Raw genomic sequence first — 19,263 nt, forward strand, 5'->3', positions numbered from 1 at the left:
CATTCTCAGCACGAGATTACAGAAGAATAGCGAAGTCCCATATGGTAGAGTAGAGTAGAGTTTCCATCTCTCCATGAGATGTGCCGGTACTGTGCGTTGACATCATCTCGTGTTCCAAGCACCAGCCAGGTATGGTATGCGATGTCAGTTGCGTTCTTTCCCCCTCCGGTTGAAGTTGGCTCTGCCCTGCTCTTTCGGTCACAGCAAACATGCCAGAAACCTGCACAGATTCATAATCTCAATTTTGATTGCTTCTCTGAAACTAGAGATGCAACACGGAAGTAGCACATGCACCAGACCTGGTACGGAGTAGTCTATGAACTAGTTGAAGGGCATACGGTGCCCCTCCGCCACTGCAGCGGCCAGCCCCTCCTTTCCCAGCAACATTTTACCCCACCCCGTCATCCGATCCTATCGCTCCGATAACCAATACTGACATTCCTCTTTGATTCAAGTAGTGTGACAGCAAGGCTCCCGATCTGGGACTAGTAGACCGCTTCCTCGGGTTCCTCCAAGTGGTTCTGAACTTGCCATATCCCCGAGCCAACAGCTTGAACCTCGACTGTTCGAACATCCACCACCACCACAACTATTGTTCCCATCACCACCACCATCACCACCCACCATGACATTAACATACCCCACCCTCCCCCCAACCCTCCTCATCATCTCCCTGAAGATGTACTTCACTCCCGCCCAGACCCAAGAATACTGCCGCGCCCTCCTCGACCCGCAGAACAACATCGTCCGACCCTCGCACCACCACTCCAAGCTCCTCCTAGCCCTCATCCCCGACTTCCTGACCATCTACCCCTGCGCCGAGATCATCAGGCAATGGGAAGCAGCGACAGCGTCACCCCAAGAACAACAAGACCGGACATTCCTCCTCGGCGCCCAAGACTGCTTCTGGGAGACTCGAGGCCCCTACACGGGCGAGGTGTCGCCGTCCGCGCTGCGGGCGCTGGGCGTCTCGATCGTGGAACTCGGCCACGCGGAGCGCCGCGATCTCTTCGGCGAGACGGACGAGCAGACCGGCCGCAAGGCGGCCGCCGTGTGCGCCAACGGCATGGTCCCCTTGGTCTGCATCGGCGAGGTCACCGCCCCGGGCCCCGTGGCCTCGCAGGCCGTCGGCCGCGCGGTGCAAGAGTGTGCGGGCCAGGTGCGCGCGGTGCTGGCCGCCATCCCCGCGGACGCGCCGGTCATCTTCGCCTACGAGCCGGTCTGGGCGATTGGGAAGCCCGCGCCCGCGGGCGTGGAGCATATTGCGGCGGTGGTGGAGGGGATCAAGGCTGTGGTCATGGGGAGTGGTGGTGGTACCACCGGCAGCCGCGCGGGGCAGGTCCGCATTCTCTATGGGGGGAGTGCCGGCCCCGGGCTGTGGGGCGCGGGCGGGCTGGGCAAGGCCGTCGATGGCATGTTCCTGGGGAGGTTCGCCCACGAGATCGATGGGGTTCGCAAGGTGGTTCGCGAGGTCGAGGAGACGATAGGTTTGACGGCGTGAGTAAGGTCAAAGTCGGGAAGACTTTTGTTCCTGTGTATTTGAACCCGTTTCAAGTCGGTACGCGATTATTCCATTGAGCAATGGCAGTACGAGGCAGGATCCAATCAATACCTGACCTGACATGATACGAGTTGAAATCTCCACGAATATTTATTTCGAAGCTGGCTATTCTCTAAAAGGCAATGCCGAAACAATGCAGTGACATGCTGCCTATCCGCCGGGGGGCGACAATGCTTTGCCAAGTCTCCAACTTCTCTTCTCGTGCTCGGGATGGTTGTTCTTGGTGCTTCCGGGGATCTGGACTACCGTCGAACTTGCGCGGAGTTGGTCCCGTGCGGGGAAAGGAAAAAAAACACGTGGGGGCACCTGACCTTTTCCCCAACTGCTTATTATGGAAATGGTGCATCATTAGTGGCTCGGTCTTTCATGCTTCATGCTTCATGCTTCATGCTTCATGCCTCATCTCCTCCCCCGGCTAGGAGGCTCGGTGGGACTATTGATGGTCTAACAGTTGACTTACTTTTAATCTATTTACAGCGACAGCGGGACCGGACCCGGAATCTCCTTCTATGGACGAGTAACCCCCCCCCCCAAAAAAAAACACTCCAGCCCCTCTTTTTAAACACTTCTCAACAAATCTATTGCTGCTTCATGCCCTCGCGCATCTCCTGCTTCACGCGCGTGACCGTTCCCATGCCCCCGTAAGTGATAGCCGTGTACATCATTGCAACCGAGGCTCCAGCGTCCAGAACTGCTTGCGCCTGCTGGCCGTTAGTGACACCGCCGGAAGCGAAAATGACCTTCCGGGCCAGGCTGTCCGAGGGTTTCGGAGGCTCCATCGAGGGAGTGTTCTCTGTGTCCGGCTCGACCTGGGCTGCGGTCGTGGTGGCCTCCGCGGCGGCTCCCGTCAGCTCCGGAGTGTTGGGAGTGGCATCGAGCATCGCCCGGTAACGAGCGACAAGCGAGACGGTACGGTCGAACAGCTGGGGTCCGGAGTAACCTCCCGTTTCCTTTAAGGTCTCCTGCTCCGCAGCCGGTACGGTGAATCCCTTGGGGAGAGCATCAGGACGACGGTTCGTGGTGTTACCGACGATCACACCGTCCACACCGGAACTCCACACAGCCTGGCAGATGCCAGAGACCTGCTCGTCTGCATCCTCGTCGGGGCTAACCTTCACCATGACATAGGGCTTGGTGGTGCGATCAATGCTCTTGGCAGCTCCGACAACGGCCTTCAGGATGGCCGTCAGGGGAGCAGTCGCCTGGAGGTCACGCAGACCGGGGGTGTTGGGACTGGAGACGTTCACAACCAGGATGTCAGCGTACTTAGCCACGCGGTCCACGCAATACACGTAGTCACGCTTGATGGCCTCGATGTCGTTGTCAGGGGTGACCTTGTTCTTAGCCACCTGCACAGCAAGAAGCTTGCCGGGCCGCAGACTACCTGGAGGCACGCCGGCCTCGCCGTTGAGCACGCGCTTCTCAGCCAGTTCATGCTCCCCAAAACCATTAGCGTAGGCGAAATCCTGGACGCGCTGCTCAAGCACGGCAGCCATGTGGTCGGCACCCTTGGAGTTGAGGCCGTAGCGGTTGATCATGGCGTTCTGGGAAACGACACGGAACACGCGAGGACGGGGATTCCCATCCTGCGGCAGAGGGGTCGTTCCACCGACCTCGACAATTGCAGGCCCGATTTCAAACAGCGGATCCGGGATGTCAGCGTGCTTGTCCAGTCCGCCAGAGATACCAATAGGGTTGGAAAGAGTGTATCCGAAGACCTAACGACGGCGGAACAAAATCAGCAAGATGTCATGGATAGACCCTCTTCCGCACCAAAGGAGCCAGGCCTTACCTCCGTCACCAATGACCCATCTCCGTCCGGATTACCCCGTTCTCTGGGATTAAGACCGTACTTGTAGAGCGTCTTCAAGATATCCACGCCGAAGTGATGCGCATCCTCCGCATCGGGAAACAACGTCCTAACCAACGGAACCACACCGTACCGATGCACACTGGCCCTAGTATCCGTGGCATACACGTACCCGACGAGAGCGCCCAACGCCAGCGTCGTTCCGATGACCGTCCTCTTGAGCCCACGGCCGGCCTTCTTGGGTGCCTCCTTCGCCACCGTCTCCGCAGTCTCCGCAGCCTTGGCCGCGTTCTCCTTCACAGTCGCTTCGGCGGCCTCGGCCGCAGCCTCCGTGGCCTTCTCGCCCGACGAGGCAAACCGCACCTGACCCATGAGTTGCGCGGGGAACGGCGTCGAGCGACGATAGAGCATCGAGGAGGGAACGGGGGACGCGGCGCACTGGAGGCGCAGAGAGCGTGGGAGTGCGCGGGCTCGCGAGGCCCTCCAGACTGCGTTGGCGGCCATTGTGAGTTGGTTCCAGGGGAGCGGCGTCAGTAAAGGGTGATTGTTCTAATTCTTGTCAAGTGTTGCGTTCTTCGCCGGGAAGAAGTCGATTTCAGGGAGGTTGAGAAAGGTTGATGACCTATCTGGATGGTAGTGGGTAGGGTGTTAGTTAGATGGTTATAAGTGACGTGCTCAATGCTGGTAAGTAAGAGCTTTCTATGCTATACAGAAGAGGCATTAAAAGGGAATTGCAGGTGAAGGAGGGATAGGAGGTCCAAGAAGTCGACGACTTTGGGATGTGTATGGTAGATGGAGCAACTTCCAGCGAGGATGGGACAGGTATAACAAGTATGTGAATGTGTTAAACCAAGTGATTCAACTGTTGCAATTGTGACGGAGTGCCTCTGCCGCAGCGTATAAGAGCGTCTGGTATTTCACGAGTCGCAGAGAGCCCAGGCCACTGCATATGGCCTTCACTGAAGGTTCCGGTTCTTTCTGCCATTCCCCGCGAAAACGGAGTGGAACCGCGCGGGTTGGAAATGGCTGCATGAGGAAGGGAAGAACAACAAAATTCGACTTACCACACCCGCCTAATGCTTGAGTTGCGTGCAATTGAGAGCACAGTCTTGATGGGAAAGTGAAGCGAGCCGAAATTGAGCAGCAATCGTAGGCTTGAGTAGTAGAGAAAAGAGCCCCGATTCGGGAAGGAGGGGATACAGCCGGCTTTGCGCCGAAGCCAAGCCGACAACGGACGGTTTACGAGGCGGTGGGGTGAATTCAAGCGGCAGAATTATGCGGGCCTGGATGCGGAGGGACAAGCGGCAAGGCGGTGTGTAGTATTACGAGGATTGATAGTAATCGACAATAGATCAGCGATCAGCACGTCAGATTTCCATGTTCAATTGACTAGAAATAGATATTTACGGTATAATACAAGGTGTGCTTGTCCAATCCGCCAGCATCGTCCAACTTGGAAACGCAAATAGATACTAGATGTCTAGCGTTGAGGAATGCAGGTGAGTGCAGATTTGAGCACAAGATAAGGAACCCAATCGAGCTGAAGTGAACTTTCGCTATGTTTCAGAACTCCAAGATCACGCATACCGCCTTGGAACGCCTGTCCTTTTGCTGCCATGACTTCGTGGCTGTCTCAGCCGTCCAGAGTGCATGCATCTGCTTGGTACATGTTGGGAACATCTGAAGTAGCGGACGACAGCAATGTTTGGTGAAGAAGCTGAAGAAAAGACTTGTATTATACGAATGAGAGAGTATGTAAACAAATGCAATGCACACCCAGTAGTAAAAGGAGCAGGGCATGATAGGCATGAATACCACTGCCCCACGTGAATAGGAATGGCGGTAGACAAGAGCGATGCGGTGGCTGGTTTACTCGTCGCTCATATCGTCGTCATCTGCATCGTGAGGAGTTGGCTCCCGCTCAACGCTTGCGTCGCGCTGAGCAGATGCATCGAACTCGTCCTCATCCTTGGTGGCTTCCGGCTCGGGTTCTTCCGGGGCGGGAGGCATACTTTTCGAGTACTTCGGGTCAATGGCAAGTCTGTGTTGGGCCCGCTTGTATGCCTCCGCCTCATCTGGATCGCGGATGACCACTTGCATCTGATCAACTTGGTCTTCTTTCGTCTTGGGCCGCGTAGGAGCGAGACCCGCCTGCGCAATGGTACGGGCTCTCTCGGGCTTCAAGCGAGTCTTTCCAAGAATGGGATAGTAGTAGGCGGCCATCTGTCTCGCAGACAAGCTATCTCGCTGGCCTCCTCGCACCTCAGAAGGATCAAAAAGCGTGACGGCTATGTCTCGCTGCTTCTGGTTATCACCGAGGGTTTGAGCGCTGGTAGCATATGTACGAGCACGATCGTAACGGTGAAATTTGGTACCGTCAGGCCCGTCATGAGTGTACAGCTCTTCACTATTACGGTCCGGGTTGGTCAACTGCAGACTTGCAGAAACGCTCTTGGCCATCTCTTTCTTCTCGGGTAAGAACAGATCGTAGTCCCAGGGAATGGGACCGGGGTCAGGATACAAATCAGGATTTGACTTGTGCAGGGCGGCCTTGGTCGCGTGCTCCTCGCATATGCGCTCCTCTGGTGCAGACGGATGTAAAATTGCCACATCCATGCGCTTGTCTCTCTTGTTTGATATCTCCTGGATGGGTGTTTTATCGAACTTGAATTGAACGAAGCCTCCTGGATCAGGGAATCCTTGTAGATCAGGAAGGAGAGGGAAGAACCCGACCGGCTTCAATTTAGGATTGTCAGGATGCACTGGATGAGCCCATGCATCGAGTTCGAGCTTCGTCGCAGTGTGACCCTTGATGCTGCTCGCCGTATCTTCGACAACATGCTTGCTATTGGGGTACGCGATGTCGAACCCTTTCTGGATGTACTTCTTGATATAGATAGGGTCATCCTGTGACCGGCCTTTGTCGAGGGAACGCGACTTTGTTCTGACTGTCGTGACCTTGGGGCTGTCCGGCGCACGAAGCCCGGCAGAAATGTATTGTGTGCGACGGAGGAAACTGACGTTGGTGTTTTTCGGGGCAGGGTTCTTCAGCTGTTCCGGTGTCATGAGAAGTGCGAGATCGGCGGGGTCAAGGGGTTCGGGGTTCTCGGGAGCCATGATCGCTACACGTTGAATGCTGTCAGCAATTGCTCCAACGACCTTATGCGCACAGGATTGACAAACGCACCACTCTCATCGCCCAGATGCAGGCCGGGAATACCGACCAAGTCGAGGGGCATACCACCCTCGGCGTCAACATCGATGTTGGGCTCCTCGCGACGAGCCAGATTGGCCGTGAAACCCGGGGTCAAAAATCGTTGGAGGCCCTCATGAGGTATCTCCATGAACTTCGGAGGCATGTCCGGCGGAGGTAGGTCATTGCGATAGCGAAGAGATGCGATGTACTCTTGGTGAAAGCCCCCCGAGGAGCTGCTGTCCTTGGATTTCGACATTGTGTCTTGTGAGCGTCGGGGATATCTGCTATCGGCTATTATAGGTTGTTGCTAAGCTTGGATAGAGATACTTGATCTCTTGAGTCGGGCGTGTCAGTTCACAGGCGCTCTCATCATTGGTGGTCGCATGTTTGACTTACCTAGGTGGCCGGGGTTTTAAGCCCTCCAAGAATTTTCAAGCTTGAGAACCGGTTTCGGGGTTCCGGTCACGTCCTTATAGCTGAAGCCAAATTCGAACGGGTATGCATTTAAGGTATAATATTAAAGGAAGTTTTGAGGACATGCGTGCACTACAGGCTAGGACTAGAGGATTCAGGACAAACTCACCTGTCTGAGTTGGAGACATTCTGCACTCTGTGACCGCCTACTACTCATGAGATGCAAACGTCTCGGAAAGTGGTTTCTCCGCAAGCGAATGGTCAATGTATATCAGTCTACTACACAAGTTCGATTGCGGGAGATTGAAGAGTGAAAATAGCATGATAATGAGACGGAAAACCCCTTTCTGAAAACATTGAACAACTCGAAATAATACATATCAACCAAGGATATAATAGAGCGACTATAACCTGTATCATAGGTAATCCGATACCCACCAACACCGACCATTATTCAATGAAGCAAAATGCCAAAAGGCCACCAAGGCATCATGCGAAAATCAGTAAGACCACATGCACTTGTACGCCATCAACCTATGTCCCAAGCGATCATATTCCAGCTGCCCTATCCAGCTATCATTGGTTCCACTCAGTTTTCCAAAGACGCTTGCGCCTTTCCAGACAACGACCTGCGGGTCGAGATCCCGAGGAGGAGTGCCGATCATGATCTCCTTGGCAAATCCTGGTCGAAGGTTCTGGAGACGCTCTTCAAGATATGAGTGAAAGCCATTGATCAAGCTTCCGCCTCCCACGACCATAATACCACCAAGGAAATCTCGCATCTTACGTTCGTCGGAACGAGCCGCATGCGCAATAGAAGTTAAAATTGCACTGTCCAGCGGGAAGTTTGGTAGGATGTCATCGCGTTCCTCAACAGTGGGCGGACGGTTAGGCAATGCGCTCTGGCCCTGGCCAGCAGGCACAGGCGTAGCCCCGCCGGGAAGTGGTGTACCCAGCGTCTCCGGTGCCGGCGATCCGGCAACAGACGATCGGGGTGTGGCGTCCAGCTCCTGTACACGGCTGAGAGCATTGATCTGTTGGGATCGACTCGGTGTAGCCTGCACCTCCAATGTATTCGATTGGGCATCGCCATTTACCTGGCCATGGTTGATAGGAGGGGCAAGAGCAGTTAGTATCTCGGACTGAGCCGCCGATGTAGGGTCGTTGGGCTGTCCATCGTAAATATCAACTGAGCGAGCAATGAGTTTTCTCCTGCCCTTGAGCTTCTCCTCGTGGTTGAATGTGGATGGCTGGAAGTAGCCCATGGGCGCCAGGTGAATCTCATCGTAGGCTTTGAATGTGTATTTCCGGGTGTCTTGGCCGGCGACTCGAAGGTGGAAATCGTAGACCTGCACGGATACACTTGCCTCGTTCATCGTGCAAACATTCTTCTTCAGCTCTTCGGCCAACAAGAAGTCATATCTGTGCCAAAGGTTGATCTCGGCATAGGGGAAGTGGTCGTAGAGCATCATCTTGACAAATGTCTCGGTCACATCGAGACCACCGTACTTCAGGTTCACTCGCGAGTTTTCGATGCACATGCCCTCTTCCACGCAGCAGATTGATGTTTTCTGAGCACCAATGTCAACCACACAGGCAGATGTGAACCCTGCACCAAACGTGGCCGCCAAGCTCTCTTGGATGAAGCAGCTGCGAGCAAAGGCGAATTCTCGCATGAGTATTTCCAGAACTTGGGTGACGTATGACTTCTCGTATAAGTCTGGGATGACAAAGACACATGAGTACTGAAGCCAGTCCTTCTTGCTCGTGAGTCCTAGTTGCGATTTGATCGCGTCCTCGAGGATGAGCGAAATGTCCAAAAACAAGAGTCTCTTGTTGTCGTAGTCTGTCTCGTTGCACCAGCCATGCTTTATTGGCCAGTAGAGTTTATACCGGGGCTTGGATGCATCGGGTATCCTTAAAGCCGCTTGTCCCACAATGTACTCAGGTGCAGGATCTGAGAGCTCGGTCCATTCAACCCGCATAGGATCATTGTGCTCTGAAATGGTTTCCGGTACTGTCCTCCGATTGTAGTTGATGACCATTTCTTTTGAGTTTGGCAATGTCCGACGCTTGTTTTGTCGCATATGGGCTTTCAGTTCTGCCGACATTGTCGTGTACTGGGAAGCGAACTATTACCAGAGCGCGATAATCAGCAACGTAATCTGCCGAGAGAAGAAAGCTGGAGACAAACCTCAGGACCGAACATCTTTTCGGGTTCCAAGTCCGATCCATCGTCCATTTTTAGCCGCTTTGGACATGGCTCTTCGTGATCTTCGGCTTCGTTGGATGGCGATTTTCGCGCAATCACCATGGGTATGGTCTTTGGCAAAGCGTCGCTAGCTAGTCCGATGCGTAGGTTCTGGCTTCCGACGTGGACCACGATCACCTTGGAGCCCGCCGTCTCGGCAGTCGTCTCCTCGGCGTCCTCCATATTGGTATCACCGTCGCCTTCTGCCTCTGCTTCTGGTAGTCCTAGGTCATTCGCCTTGGCCATAGCCAGCGCACGGTCCCGGTCTTTAGCTGTCTTCGCCATTCGATTCCGCGCCTCCTCGTTCTGCAGTCGAAATGCAAGGTACTGATCATCGCGCTTGAGATAATCACTGTGTAGGTGATAATAGGCAGTCAGGTAAAGAAAGGCAATATGAACTAATAGCGGTGGAGGCGATAGCGTACGTATAGTAGTTTTTCTGGTTGATTGGAGGTATTTGCGGCCAGCTTGACAGCTCCATATTGTTGTCGGTTCTCTCGAGACCTATTCTCAATCAATCAGACGAAGGCAGTTGAGTCGGATAGCACTGGAGATCATACCCTCATCCCGAAGGAGAGCCTTGCCCGATTTCTTCCCAACCATATTGAAAGGCTGATTGTGCAATCGGCGATGCGATGTAGGTTTAAATGACGGGAAATTCGTCTTGAGATGGTGGGATTGAAATTATCGTGGTTATGAGAAACCCATTCGTCTGTTTTCAACTTCCCACTCTATTGGAGGGAAATCAAGTTGCGACAATTAAAGAGTTGGCAGGGAAGGCAGGGAAGGGAGGTTGTGAGGGGATTGAGCGATGAACGAACGACCGACCCAGCGATAAACTGGTAAGGGAATCCGGAGAACGAACGATACTAACCTACCTACACAGTACTTTAACTTACAGTACACACACTCTCCATTGAGTGAGCTCGGGCCAGCCCGATCGGCAGGAGACCGCAAGCCAATGACGGTCACCACCATTTAGTCAGCTCTTGGTCCTCGCTCGTTGAGCTGTTGCGGTAGGTTTGGGCCATATCTGTTATTTCTTCACAGACATATTCGTCCACTTCTTCCGAATTGGTCCTTGCACACCATACTTACTTCTTGATCGGTGCAGTTGTTTGGACGACTTGATCGTTGTGTTTGTGTTCGCCCGCATCTCCGCCACCGCTCCAACGCCCTGATCCCGCCGCAAAGACAATAGACAGACAGACAGACAGACAAGACAACCTCCGTCTCACGCCTTCCATCCCCCCCCCCCTCTCAGAGCCCACGATCAGCTTATTTAAATTTCGCCGCGATGGGAGGTTCGCTTTCACGTCTCTGGTCCTTCGTTTGGGCAAAGAAAGAAATCCGCATCTTGATCCTTGGACTTGTATGTTCTTTCGACGTCACGCTACCGTTTGTAGCTATCACCCCCTCCCGCGGCTAATGGTTTCGCTTACTTAGGACAATGCTGGAAAAACAACTCTTCTTTACCGACTGAAGGTGCGCCCTGGAATAATCATGAGATACATGTCGCGGAATCTTACGGGAGTCTTCTAGATTGGTGAAGTGGTCACGACGATACCCACGATCGGATTTAACGTTGAATCGGTGACGTATGGAAATTTGAACTTCAATGTTTGGGTGAGTACAACAACTTTTGGCGACTGCGATTTTCCTTGTTCCCAGAAGATTATTGCGATGAGGGTTCCTCTCGGCTGACTTCCTTGCCTCTTACAGGACCTCGGAGGTCAAACATCCATCCGTCCATACTGGCGATGCTACTATGCCAACACCGCTGCGGTCATATTCGTCATCGACTCAACAGATATTGAACGACTCGGCACGGCTGCGGATGAGCTGGCGGCGATGCTCAACGAGGAGGAGCTTCGTGATGCGGCCCTGTTGGTGTTTGCCAACAAGCAGGACCAGCCGGGCGCCAAGGGGGCCGGCGAGATCTCTGAGGCTCTGAAGTTGGGCGAACTGCGGGACAGAAATTGGAGCATTGTCGCATGCTCTGCTATTGATGGCAAAGGTCTGAATGAGGGCATGGACTGGCTGGTTGTAAGTGAAGTTGCTGGTATTTATCTTTGTTCGGACTTACTAACCGTCCTCGCCTCCTAGCAAACACTCCAGTCGGAGAACGCATAACCCTGATGCTGCGATACCAGTCACGCCATAGATTTGCTTTTGATACACCTTCGAAACTCGGATGGAAAACCACAAAGAAACGTGGACGCGCCAGCTTTGTTTAGGAGCTTCTTTCGTCGCCTGTGCGCCTTTTTTAACATTGTTCTCTTTCGAGGCAGGGCTGTCGTTTATACATTATACCTTTTTGATTCCGAAATGTGTTATACGTTGCATAATACCTTAATTCATTCTACCATGATCCTCGTTGGCTTGGCTGTAAGGAAATGGTGCTACTGAGTGAGATGTTTGAGCTAGAGCAGTCGAACTTAGGACCAGCCAATGTTCGTCTGTCTACTTGCTGCACAGTTATATACTGACTCCATCAATATGTTTTGCGGTTCCATTGTTTAAAGTGGCTCTTCGTCGGGATTGCCTATCCAAGTCTTTGAGAAAACAAGCCAGATCACTATCCCTATTTATACCTCTTCAAGGCTTAGGCCCAGTGCCCTTGAACATGTAGGCACAGCCCAACTTCTTAGAGCAGTCCATATTATTTTTCATACGGATCCCTCCTCGGCACACCTCCACACAGTGGGAATGTACCAAGATATCTTCTTATCTTAGTTCCTATCAGTGACGCTGATTATCAGTGATACATAGATAACCCACCTACAATATAAGCTTAATCAGATTAGCCGACCAAGTCTGGAAATCAAGACTGGAAAATCTGTGGATAGCATTCAGGGCCTCTGTTATATACCATATCTTCCATTGTCCGATAAGCTCCTCCCTTCCCCGCACTAGCCATTGATACCCCGAATCTATATATTCGAGATACCCCGCAATGACCCATCTGTAATTATTCACAAATTGATTTCTCCCTTGCGGCCTGTCACTAGCCCCTGATACTTTTGAGAATAAACCGCCACGGATCCGATACGATGAGCATCCCATCAAGCCAAACCGCAGCCCTCATCCCCGCAACCGGGGCCTCCCCCACCGCGCGCCTTGAGATCCGACACGATCATCCCGTGCCATCACCGACGGAGGGACAGATTCTTGTTAAGCTGGAGTACTCGGGGGTATGTCACTCGGATGTACACAGTGTGCGCGGAGAGACGCCCATGTTAACCGACGTGGCGGGCCATGAAGGGGTGGGGAAGGTGGTCAAAGGTAGGTATCTGACTTCCTTTCCAATGGCATCAGTGCTTCTGGTCAATCAAGTCAGCCCGCTAACTGGCATCTGGCATAGTGGGCAGTGGGCTTGACGAGCAAGTCTGGCTAGGAAAGAGAGTAGGGATACGGTTCGCACATTGGCCCTTCCTTCGGTATGTCTACGATTTGGACGAGATCTAACGACGATTGTGCGGTGTCTACAGCTGGCTGTACAGCACCTGCTTGGAGTGCGAGATATGCGCCATCAACAACACGGCGTGTCCATACCAAAAGAACGCTGGAGCGGTAGGTTAAATTATCCACTATGGTGTCTGGTTGGAGACGATGTGCCTAAAGCTGATGCCACGACCAAGAATATCCCGGGGACTTTTCAACGTGAGTAACCGACGGACTCCAATCTATTCCACACGCGTGCGGTGTAGCTGACCGGAGCGATGTGCGAGGTCAGAATACATTGTCAGCCCTGCAAATCATGTCACCATCATCCCTCCGAACCTGGAGCCAGACGTCGCTGCTCCCCTGTTGTGTGGTATGTCTTATCTCTCTTGCCTTTGCCCTTCTGCGGTATGCGTCATCGACGACCCTCTTATGAACTGTTAGCTGGAATTGCCATGTACTCTTCGATAATGAAGACGAAGACTCGACTGGGAGACTGGATCGTGATCCCCGGCGCAGGCGGCGGATTGGGCCACATGTAAGCTCTATCACCGTGCTACACCCGGAGCACAGGTACCGTTGGCTGAACCGTAGCCACAATAGGGGTATTCAAATCGCCGTCAAAAAGGGGCTCAAAGTTATCGCGATCGATAGGTAAAATGCTTCTGCCCCATGCCGTGCACAAGCCCTTCGTTGCCCAAAGAACATGACTGCCCTAACGAAGCCCGCTGACACGAAACCCCCCCCTTCATCCAGCGGCGAAAAGAAGAGACAGCTCTGCCTCTCCCTCGGAGCCACCAGTTTCCTCGACTACAAGACCGACGACATCGAGCACCGCGTCAAAGCCTTGACGTCAGGCCTAGGCGCGCACGCCGTGATCTGCACCGCCAACAGCGAGCAGGCCTACACTCAAAGTATGAGCCTGCTTCGGAGGCTGGGGGTATTGGTGTGTGTGGGTATCCCGAACGCACCGTTTCGACTCCCAGCGACCCCATTTGACATGATTGTTAAAGGTAAGGGAGGGCGATGTTTCCGGGAGTTCCTGTGGAGAGAAAAAAGCCTATGCAGCGGCTGATCTTTGAAATTGCGGCTAGGGCTAACGATTGTCGGCAACTCGGCTGGCACTGCGAAGGAAATGGATGAATTGATGGAGCTGGCTGTAGCGGGAGATGTGAAGGCGCATATTGAGACATATGAATTGGATGACATTGATGACGTCCTGGATCGGTTGGGACGCTCGGAGATCGATGGAAGAGCTGTTGTGCGGATTCCTTGAGAGAATGTCGGGCGCGCTTCCGGTAAGAATCGAGGTCTTTCATGAGACCTCTAGTCTGTTATACTTATTAGGGAATTTGGGCATGGGAACGGCTGCCTAGGGCAATTGTCTTGGCCGCGTGGTGGTGGTGATGGTGGTGGTCTTGTTGTTGCCTGGGTGGCTGAGCAGGAATGAACTGACTTGGTTCGAAGGTAAATAGCTTCGAGCCATGTTGACAAATTACTCATGAACGTCGGCATGATTCCCCTAAGCTAGATTATTGCGAGATGCGCGTGGTCTTCAAGGTTTCTAGTAGCGCAATTTTGAAACTGAGGTACAAAGATAGCAAGTGCCATGTTAGCTCGGGCTCTTGGAGTGGCTTATGTTGGTCCATATGAGAGGCTTGCTGAACGGTGTAGAACCTCGAATGGAACACCTTAGCTGAGGGCAAAATGGGTTTAATCAGATATATTGTAGCTAGTAGGGATTTGAACCGTCGACGCATGAGAGATATTATCACAGTGGCTCTTATTGCCTCACAGGAAACCGTCACCGAACCGATAAAACGAGAAGAGATTGACCGAACCATACCCGACCTAAGTGTGGCTTCATAGTCTCGAGCGTCGCCCTTTTGCCACTTTACGTGCATACAGGTGGGAGGCAGAATTGGGGACGAGATGGTCGATGTCTGCTGTATTGACGAGATGTGGGCCTGCTTCATCCAGGCTAGTAATTCCAACATTGCGCATTGCTGTCTCGAGCTCATCCTTCATGACTGCAGATAATGAGATTAGCATCCGGGCCACATGTTCAGTAAAGCAGCAACCGAGACTTACTATCAATCAAATGCTCAACGCCGTCCTGGCCATAATTAGCGGCGAAGAGCATGCTCCGCCCCATGCCCACGGCGGTTGCTCCCAGACAGATCGCCTTGAGAATATCCGTTCCGCGACGAATGCCACTGTCAACGTAGATTTCCATCTTGTCGAAGATCTCCGGACACCGCCTGTGGAGTTCGAGTAGAGTGATAATGGACGGTGGGCTGGTGTCCAAGTTCCGGCCTCCGTGATTGCTCAGAAGAATCCCATCAAGGCCGGCCTCCATGGCCAGGATAGCATCATCGGCAGACATGACGCCTTTCAGACACACGGGCAGGTGAGTGTGCTGCCGCACCCATGCCAAGTCCTCCCACGTCAGACCTGGATCAATGAAACCGGCCATGACACGACCGAGACCGCCGCCCTTCTTGTCATTCTTCGCTTTCGAAGGTGCCATGGGAACGGTTAGATCCTCGTCCGCCTTGACACGCTCATCCGCCTCCCTTTTACCGGGCCAGGCAGCGTCGACGGTCACAAAGATGCCCTTGACGTTCGGATTGGCGGAGCATTGATGAAGAAGCGAAGCTGACTTCTCCCGGTCGCGGTTAACGTATAGTTGGAAGAAAAGGGGCGCTGATGGCGCAGCCTCTTGAATCTCCTCGAGAGTATACGATGAGTTGTTAGACACCTACAGCCAATCTCGTCAGAAACCAGCCACGAAATGGTAAGGATGGGAGTGACTTACTCCCTGAAAGACCTTCTTGCTCTCGCAGGCCCTCGCAATGGCAAGCTCTCCGTCTGGGTGAATGAGCTTGGCCATGGCCGCCGGACTAACAAATAGTGGGAGGCTCGTCTCAAGTCCAAGGAACTTGGTTCTCGTGTTGACAGACCGCACATTCCTCAGTACTCGTGGCCGAAGCCAGATGCGGTCAAAGCACGATTTGTTGGCGTTTCGCGTTATCAGGTCAGTCGAGGCGCTGGAATAGAACGCCCAGGTCTTTTTGCTGGCCGTTGAAGATGCCACCACTTCGAAATCATGGGAGTTGATCAAGGTGTGCAACGGTGGCTTTTCATTTTGGAGAACCATCTGCGGGCTTGCAGTAGGTGGTGGCTTCAGCCATTCATCGTTAATCGTGGCCTCATCGAGAACACCCATGTGCCTCTCTGCTGACAGCTTCGTCTTGATTAAATTCGAGGCATGCACCTCTGAGTATGCTTTCGTAGCATCATGACCCGCGTGCTTCAGGATAACTGTAGAGTTGGAACGGTCATTTACGGGATGTTCTCAGAGCATTCAGCAATTCTGGACATCACTTACCTGTTGGGCCTCCTGGATGCTCTTCTAAGAAATCTGTCATGTCCCATACTTGATTGTCCACAACAATCCAGCAGTCATCGGGTGAATTGTGCTGAGAGATCTCCTCTGTAGACAAGAGCTTCTTGACCGCCATTTTCTTCCCACTGTCAAGCAAGACCAGACAGAAACACGCAAGATGAGATTTTGGATAACCGGGCGCCAATTACCAGGGAGAAGTGCTTGGTGGTTGTATCTGCCACTGTGTTGCGTTCCAATATGATTGCAACTCAAGTCTTGCAACTTAAGTTCCTCAAGGGCAACCGAAGACGAACATCCAGGGAAGGGACTCCATCAGTAGTAATAAATCCCCAGATCGACCAGTCTGCATGGTTCGGGGTAACATCAATGCGGAGTAACCTTGGCCGCATGGGAACCCGCATAGCAAAAGCCGAGAAGGAATGATCAGCCACGTTTGTCAATCTGCTCCTACCGTCTGCACTATCAGCTAAGTTCAGCGTCAAGCTAGAACGATCATGACTTATCGTGCCTCTTAAGCATCGAGAAGGTTACTCTTATGAGGAGCGACAATGTCTGTACTGTGTCGCAATGTACGCTGTTCATCTGTTGTACAGTTGTACATATAGATTCAGGGACGACGAACAACCACGGAGCATCGCCGAGGCATGCGGAGATCTTTCCGCTCTTTGGTGGAGCCCTCAGGCCAAAAACTACGTCAGCGATCAGGAGGTTTCTCACGATTTGACGATTCTAGGGACCAAGTACGATGGGTAATTGAGTGGTGGTTAGCAAGAATATATTTTCTCTTCAAGGGCTGTCATTTGGTCCAACTATACTGGATTGGGGTGTAGGTCGATAGATGGCTTTGAGTTCCCAGCTATGACGAGACTTGACCCTTTGCCCTGGACAAGGGTCACTTGCACCATGGCATCCTCCTGGCTACTTTGAAAATTACGTACCATATGATAGCATAGCGTGACTCATATTTTGCTGCTATAGTCTTGCAATGTTACGGTCAAGGCAGGGACAAAGTATGATATGCCACGTGACTGGTTAGACGATTTAATCTTGCCTGAGGCATCGACGCTCAACCCGGTTCCTCGTCTACCTAGAGAGGCAGGCTTACCGGCCAAAATAGTTCAGGCACACAAGTCCCTGATACCTCAATTTGAACCGACGAGTCGCTGCTGACCATACCAGAGCATCTGTGGCTGTAACAAAGAGCAGGGTGCTGAATCCTCTGATGCATGCTCTTGGTGTAGACAATCTGTTCAGATTATCTGGAATCGGTAAAAATCTTTGGAGCCTCGGGGCAATAGGAGCTAGCACCGCGACCGCTATAGATTGTTGGCGACCACGTCTCTGTCAGCCGCACCGATATCTTTATAGCAAATCAGGTATGTCCCAGTCCCGACTCGGGATGATGGCCTTGCTGCACACATGTGGTCTAGGTCTGACTCATTCCCGATCTGTCCCAGGACCTTAAGACGGAGCCGTGAGACTTACTCCAATGCAGCAGCTTCTGGTGGATCACTCACAAATCTGCATACCATTTCTAGCTCTTGTGCATTGAAGAGAAGAAAATTCGAATTCAACAGGTTCTCGACTTCAGCAAACATGGGCGACTCAAGCAAACCTATCCGATATGTTGATGTCGGTAAACTCATTGCGAATATACAAGAATATCCTTGTATATTAATCACTCGCTGATGACCACGCTAGATCGGAATCAATCTCAGTGACCCTGTCTTCATGGGTAACTACCATGGAAAGCAAGTTCATGACAACGACATGGATGACATTGTCCACCGAGCTCAGGATGTGGGTTGCGAGAAATTCATGGTGACAGGCTCCGACTTGGAGGAGTCGCGGCGGGCTATTGAGATTGCACAGAAGTATCGTATGTCCTTCCCAATATACTTTCATCTGTATGCAACCTGACGTCCTCTGCAGCGGGGTTCTGCTATGCTACGGTTGGAGTTCACCCGTGTCAGGCGAAGCTCTTTGATGAACATCCTGGCGGACCTGCAAAAATGCTAGAGGAGCTTAGAACGCTAGTGTTGGAGGCCAAAGCATCGGGCCAAGCTGTTGCGTTTGGGGAGTTTGGTCTAGATTACGATCGACTTTTCTTGAGCGCAAAGGAGCCCCAGTTGAAATATTTCGAAGCTCAATTGGACCTGGCGGTGGAGGTGCAACTCCCTCTCTTTCTTCATTCCAGAGCTGCCAGCGAAGATTTCGAACGTCTTCTGGCGCCTCGCCTTGAAAAGCTTCCGAAGAAAGGCCTCGTGCACAGTTTTACTGGAACACTCGACGAGATGAATCGAATGGTTGCCCTAGGTCTCGATGTCGGTGTTAACGGCTGCAGTCTGAAAACGGAGGAGAACCTGGAAGTAGTCAAGGCCCTGCCACTTGAACGGCTTCAGATTGAGACCGATGGTCCTTGGGTATGTGTTTTACCTAGGATTTCCCAAACCTTTGATTGACATTTACTGTTCAGTGTGAAATCCGTCCCTCTCATGCATCTGCGAAGTATCTCGAAGGAGCCCCTCCGCTTCCCAAGGCTGTCAAAAAGGAGAAATGGCAAAAGGGACTTATGGTGAAGGGTCGCAATGAGCCTGCAGCAATCGCCCACGTTGCGCATGTCATCGCCAAAGTAAAAGGCATCACTGTCGAGGAAGTTTGTGAAGCGTAAGTCCATTCTCTTTCTATTACCCTCTTCTCGCTTTTCGATGTGACATGGAATATTGATTCAATGAGCAGCGCATGGAATAACTCAATCCGGATGTTTGGGCTTGGTGTTGATACACCATAATTTTGTTCATGATATTTTTCCCGGTCGTTGCCCAATCCAGGGGAGAACACCGTCCCGCAAATTATGAATACAAGATCCTTAGATATAGAAGAGACGAGGCAGTTTGCACGAGAATATTATCAGTGAAAGCTACTTGACCTGTGTCGATAAGAGTACCGTCCCTAATTCTTTGTTGCCTCATCCTGAAACCTTGGATCGGTGGTGTTCGGACCACTACCACTGCGAACCACGGTCCTTGCCTGATGATTCAACACCAGTCAGAGCTGTCTGACGGAATACTAGATCAGCTCAGCGGGTGTCTAATTAGCTAGCTAACTATTGTCGAACCTCTCTTGTGGTGTGGCATGATAGATCCGAGGCAGCATGTCATTCTTCCATACAGTATGT

General features: G+C 52.4%; 10 protein-coding genes across 10 annotated transcripts; 6 read left to right on the forward strand and 4 right to left on the reverse strand.

The window, feature by feature from the left end:
* The first annotated feature begins 339 nt into the window (after positions 1-339).
* On the forward strand, positions 340-1,592 carry BO66DRAFT_110011 (triose-phosphate isomerase). Its single transcript, XM_025641820.1, has one exon. It carries the CDS (start codon positions 626-628, stop codon positions 1,499-1,501), a length of 876 nt encoding a protein of 291 aa, XP_025508379.1. The 5' UTR covers positions 340-625; the 3' UTR covers positions 1,502-1,592.
* Positions 1,551-2,025, forward strand: BO66DRAFT_110026 (uncharacterized protein). Its single transcript, XM_025641821.1, has 2 exons — positions 1,551-1,558; positions 1,633-2,025. The coding sequence occupies exon 2, from the start codon at positions 1,684-1,686 to the stop codon at positions 1,978-1,980; it is 297 nt and encodes a 98-aa protein (XP_025508380.1). The 5' UTR covers positions 1,551-1,558; positions 1,633-1,683; the 3' UTR covers positions 1,981-2,025.
* Positions 2,026-2,115: 90 nt separating this feature from the next.
* On the reverse strand, positions 2,116-3,442 carry BO66DRAFT_388027 (FMN-linked oxidoreductase). The gene has a single exon (XM_025646449.1). The coding sequence runs from the start codon at positions 3,097-3,099 to the stop codon at positions 2,140-2,142; it is 960 nt and encodes a 319-aa protein (XP_025508381.1). The 5' UTR covers positions 3,100-3,442; the 3' UTR covers positions 2,116-2,139.
* On the forward strand, positions 3,200-4,209 carry BO66DRAFT_110054 (uncharacterized protein). The gene is made up of 3 exons (XM_025641822.1): positions 3,200-3,876; positions 3,936-4,055; positions 4,109-4,209. The coding sequence occupies exons 1-2, from the start codon at positions 3,450-3,452 to the stop codon at positions 3,977-3,979; spliced, it is 471 nt and encodes a 156-aa protein (XP_025508382.1). The 5' UTR covers positions 3,200-3,449; the 3' UTR covers positions 3,980-4,055; positions 4,109-4,209.
* Positions 4,210-4,762: 553 nt separating this feature from the next.
* On the reverse strand, positions 4,763-7,109 carry BO66DRAFT_364850 (uncharacterized protein). Its single transcript, XM_025645188.1, has 3 exons — positions 6,964-7,109; positions 6,559-6,901; positions 4,763-6,493 (listed from the first exon to the last, which is right to left on the reverse strand). The coding sequence occupies exons 2-3, from the start codon at positions 6,821-6,823 to the stop codon at positions 5,241-5,243; spliced, it is 1,518 nt and encodes a 505-aa protein (XP_025508383.1). The 5' UTR covers positions 6,824-6,901; positions 6,964-7,109; the 3' UTR covers positions 4,763-5,240.
* A 215-nt stretch (positions 7,110-7,324) lies between these two features.
* On the reverse strand, positions 7,325-10,072 carry BO66DRAFT_340356 (putative chromatin remodeling complex subunit (Arp8)). Its single transcript, XM_025644406.1, has 4 exons — positions 9,793-10,072; positions 9,658-9,736; positions 9,176-9,584; positions 7,325-9,113 (listed from the first exon to the last, which is right to left on the reverse strand). The coding sequence occupies exons 1-4, from the start codon at positions 9,833-9,835 to the stop codon at positions 7,482-7,484; spliced, it is 2,163 nt and encodes a 720-aa protein (XP_025508384.1). The 5' UTR covers positions 9,836-10,072; the 3' UTR covers positions 7,325-7,481.
* Positions 10,073-10,376: 304 nt separating this feature from the next.
* BO66DRAFT_425548 (ADP-ribosylation factor family protein) lies at positions 10,377-11,806 on the forward strand. The gene is made up of 5 exons (XM_025650236.1): positions 10,377-10,604; positions 10,679-10,717; positions 10,775-10,858; positions 10,955-11,278; positions 11,339-11,806. The coding sequence occupies exons 1-5, from the start codon at positions 10,530-10,532 to the stop codon at positions 11,363-11,365; spliced, it is 549 nt and encodes a 182-aa protein (XP_025508385.1). The 5' UTR covers positions 10,377-10,529; the 3' UTR covers positions 11,366-11,806.
* A 431-nt stretch (positions 11,807-12,237) lies between these two features.
* Positions 12,238-14,064, forward strand: BO66DRAFT_417280 (zinc-dependent alcohol dehydrogenase). Its single transcript, XM_025649665.1, has 9 exons — positions 12,238-12,517; positions 12,597-12,648; positions 12,724-12,805; positions 12,874-12,895; positions 12,969-13,049; positions 13,121-13,214; positions 13,280-13,330; positions 13,433-13,689; positions 13,771-14,064. The coding sequence occupies exons 1-9, from the start codon at positions 12,286-12,288 to the stop codon at positions 13,950-13,952; spliced, it is 1,053 nt and encodes a 350-aa protein (XP_025508386.1). The 5' UTR covers positions 12,238-12,285; the 3' UTR covers positions 13,953-14,064.
* Positions 14,065-14,294: 230 nt separating this feature from the next.
* Positions 14,295-16,693, reverse strand: BO66DRAFT_340364 (FMN-dependent alpha-hydroxy acid dehydrogenase). The gene is made up of 4 exons (XM_025644407.1): positions 16,068-16,693; positions 15,495-16,000; positions 14,768-15,437; positions 14,295-14,706 (listed from the first exon to the last, which is right to left on the reverse strand). The coding sequence occupies exons 1-4, from the start codon at positions 16,198-16,200 to the stop codon at positions 14,540-14,542; spliced, it is 1,476 nt and encodes a 491-aa protein (XP_025508387.1). The 5' UTR covers positions 16,201-16,693; the 3' UTR covers positions 14,295-14,539.
* Positions 16,694-17,572: 879 nt separating this feature from the next.
* Positions 17,573-18,996, forward strand: BO66DRAFT_388035 (3'-5'-exodeoxyribonuclease). Its single transcript, XM_025646450.1, has 5 exons — positions 17,573-17,717; positions 17,787-17,964; positions 18,018-18,508; positions 18,562-18,752; positions 18,825-18,996. The coding sequence occupies exons 1-5, from the start codon at positions 17,682-17,684 to the stop codon at positions 18,874-18,876; spliced, it is 948 nt and encodes a 315-aa protein (XP_025508388.1). The 5' UTR covers positions 17,573-17,681; the 3' UTR covers positions 18,877-18,996.
* The last annotated feature ends 267 nt before the right edge of the window (positions 18,997-19,263 follow it).

This window comes from Aspergillus aculeatinus (assembly GCF_003184765.1).
Source record: "Aspergillus aculeatinus CBS 121060 unplaced genomic scaffold BO66scaffold_3, whole genome shotgun sequence".
Lineage (NCBI taxonomy): Eukaryota > Fungi > Ascomycota > Eurotiomycetes > Eurotiales > Aspergillaceae > Aspergillus > Aspergillus aculeatinus.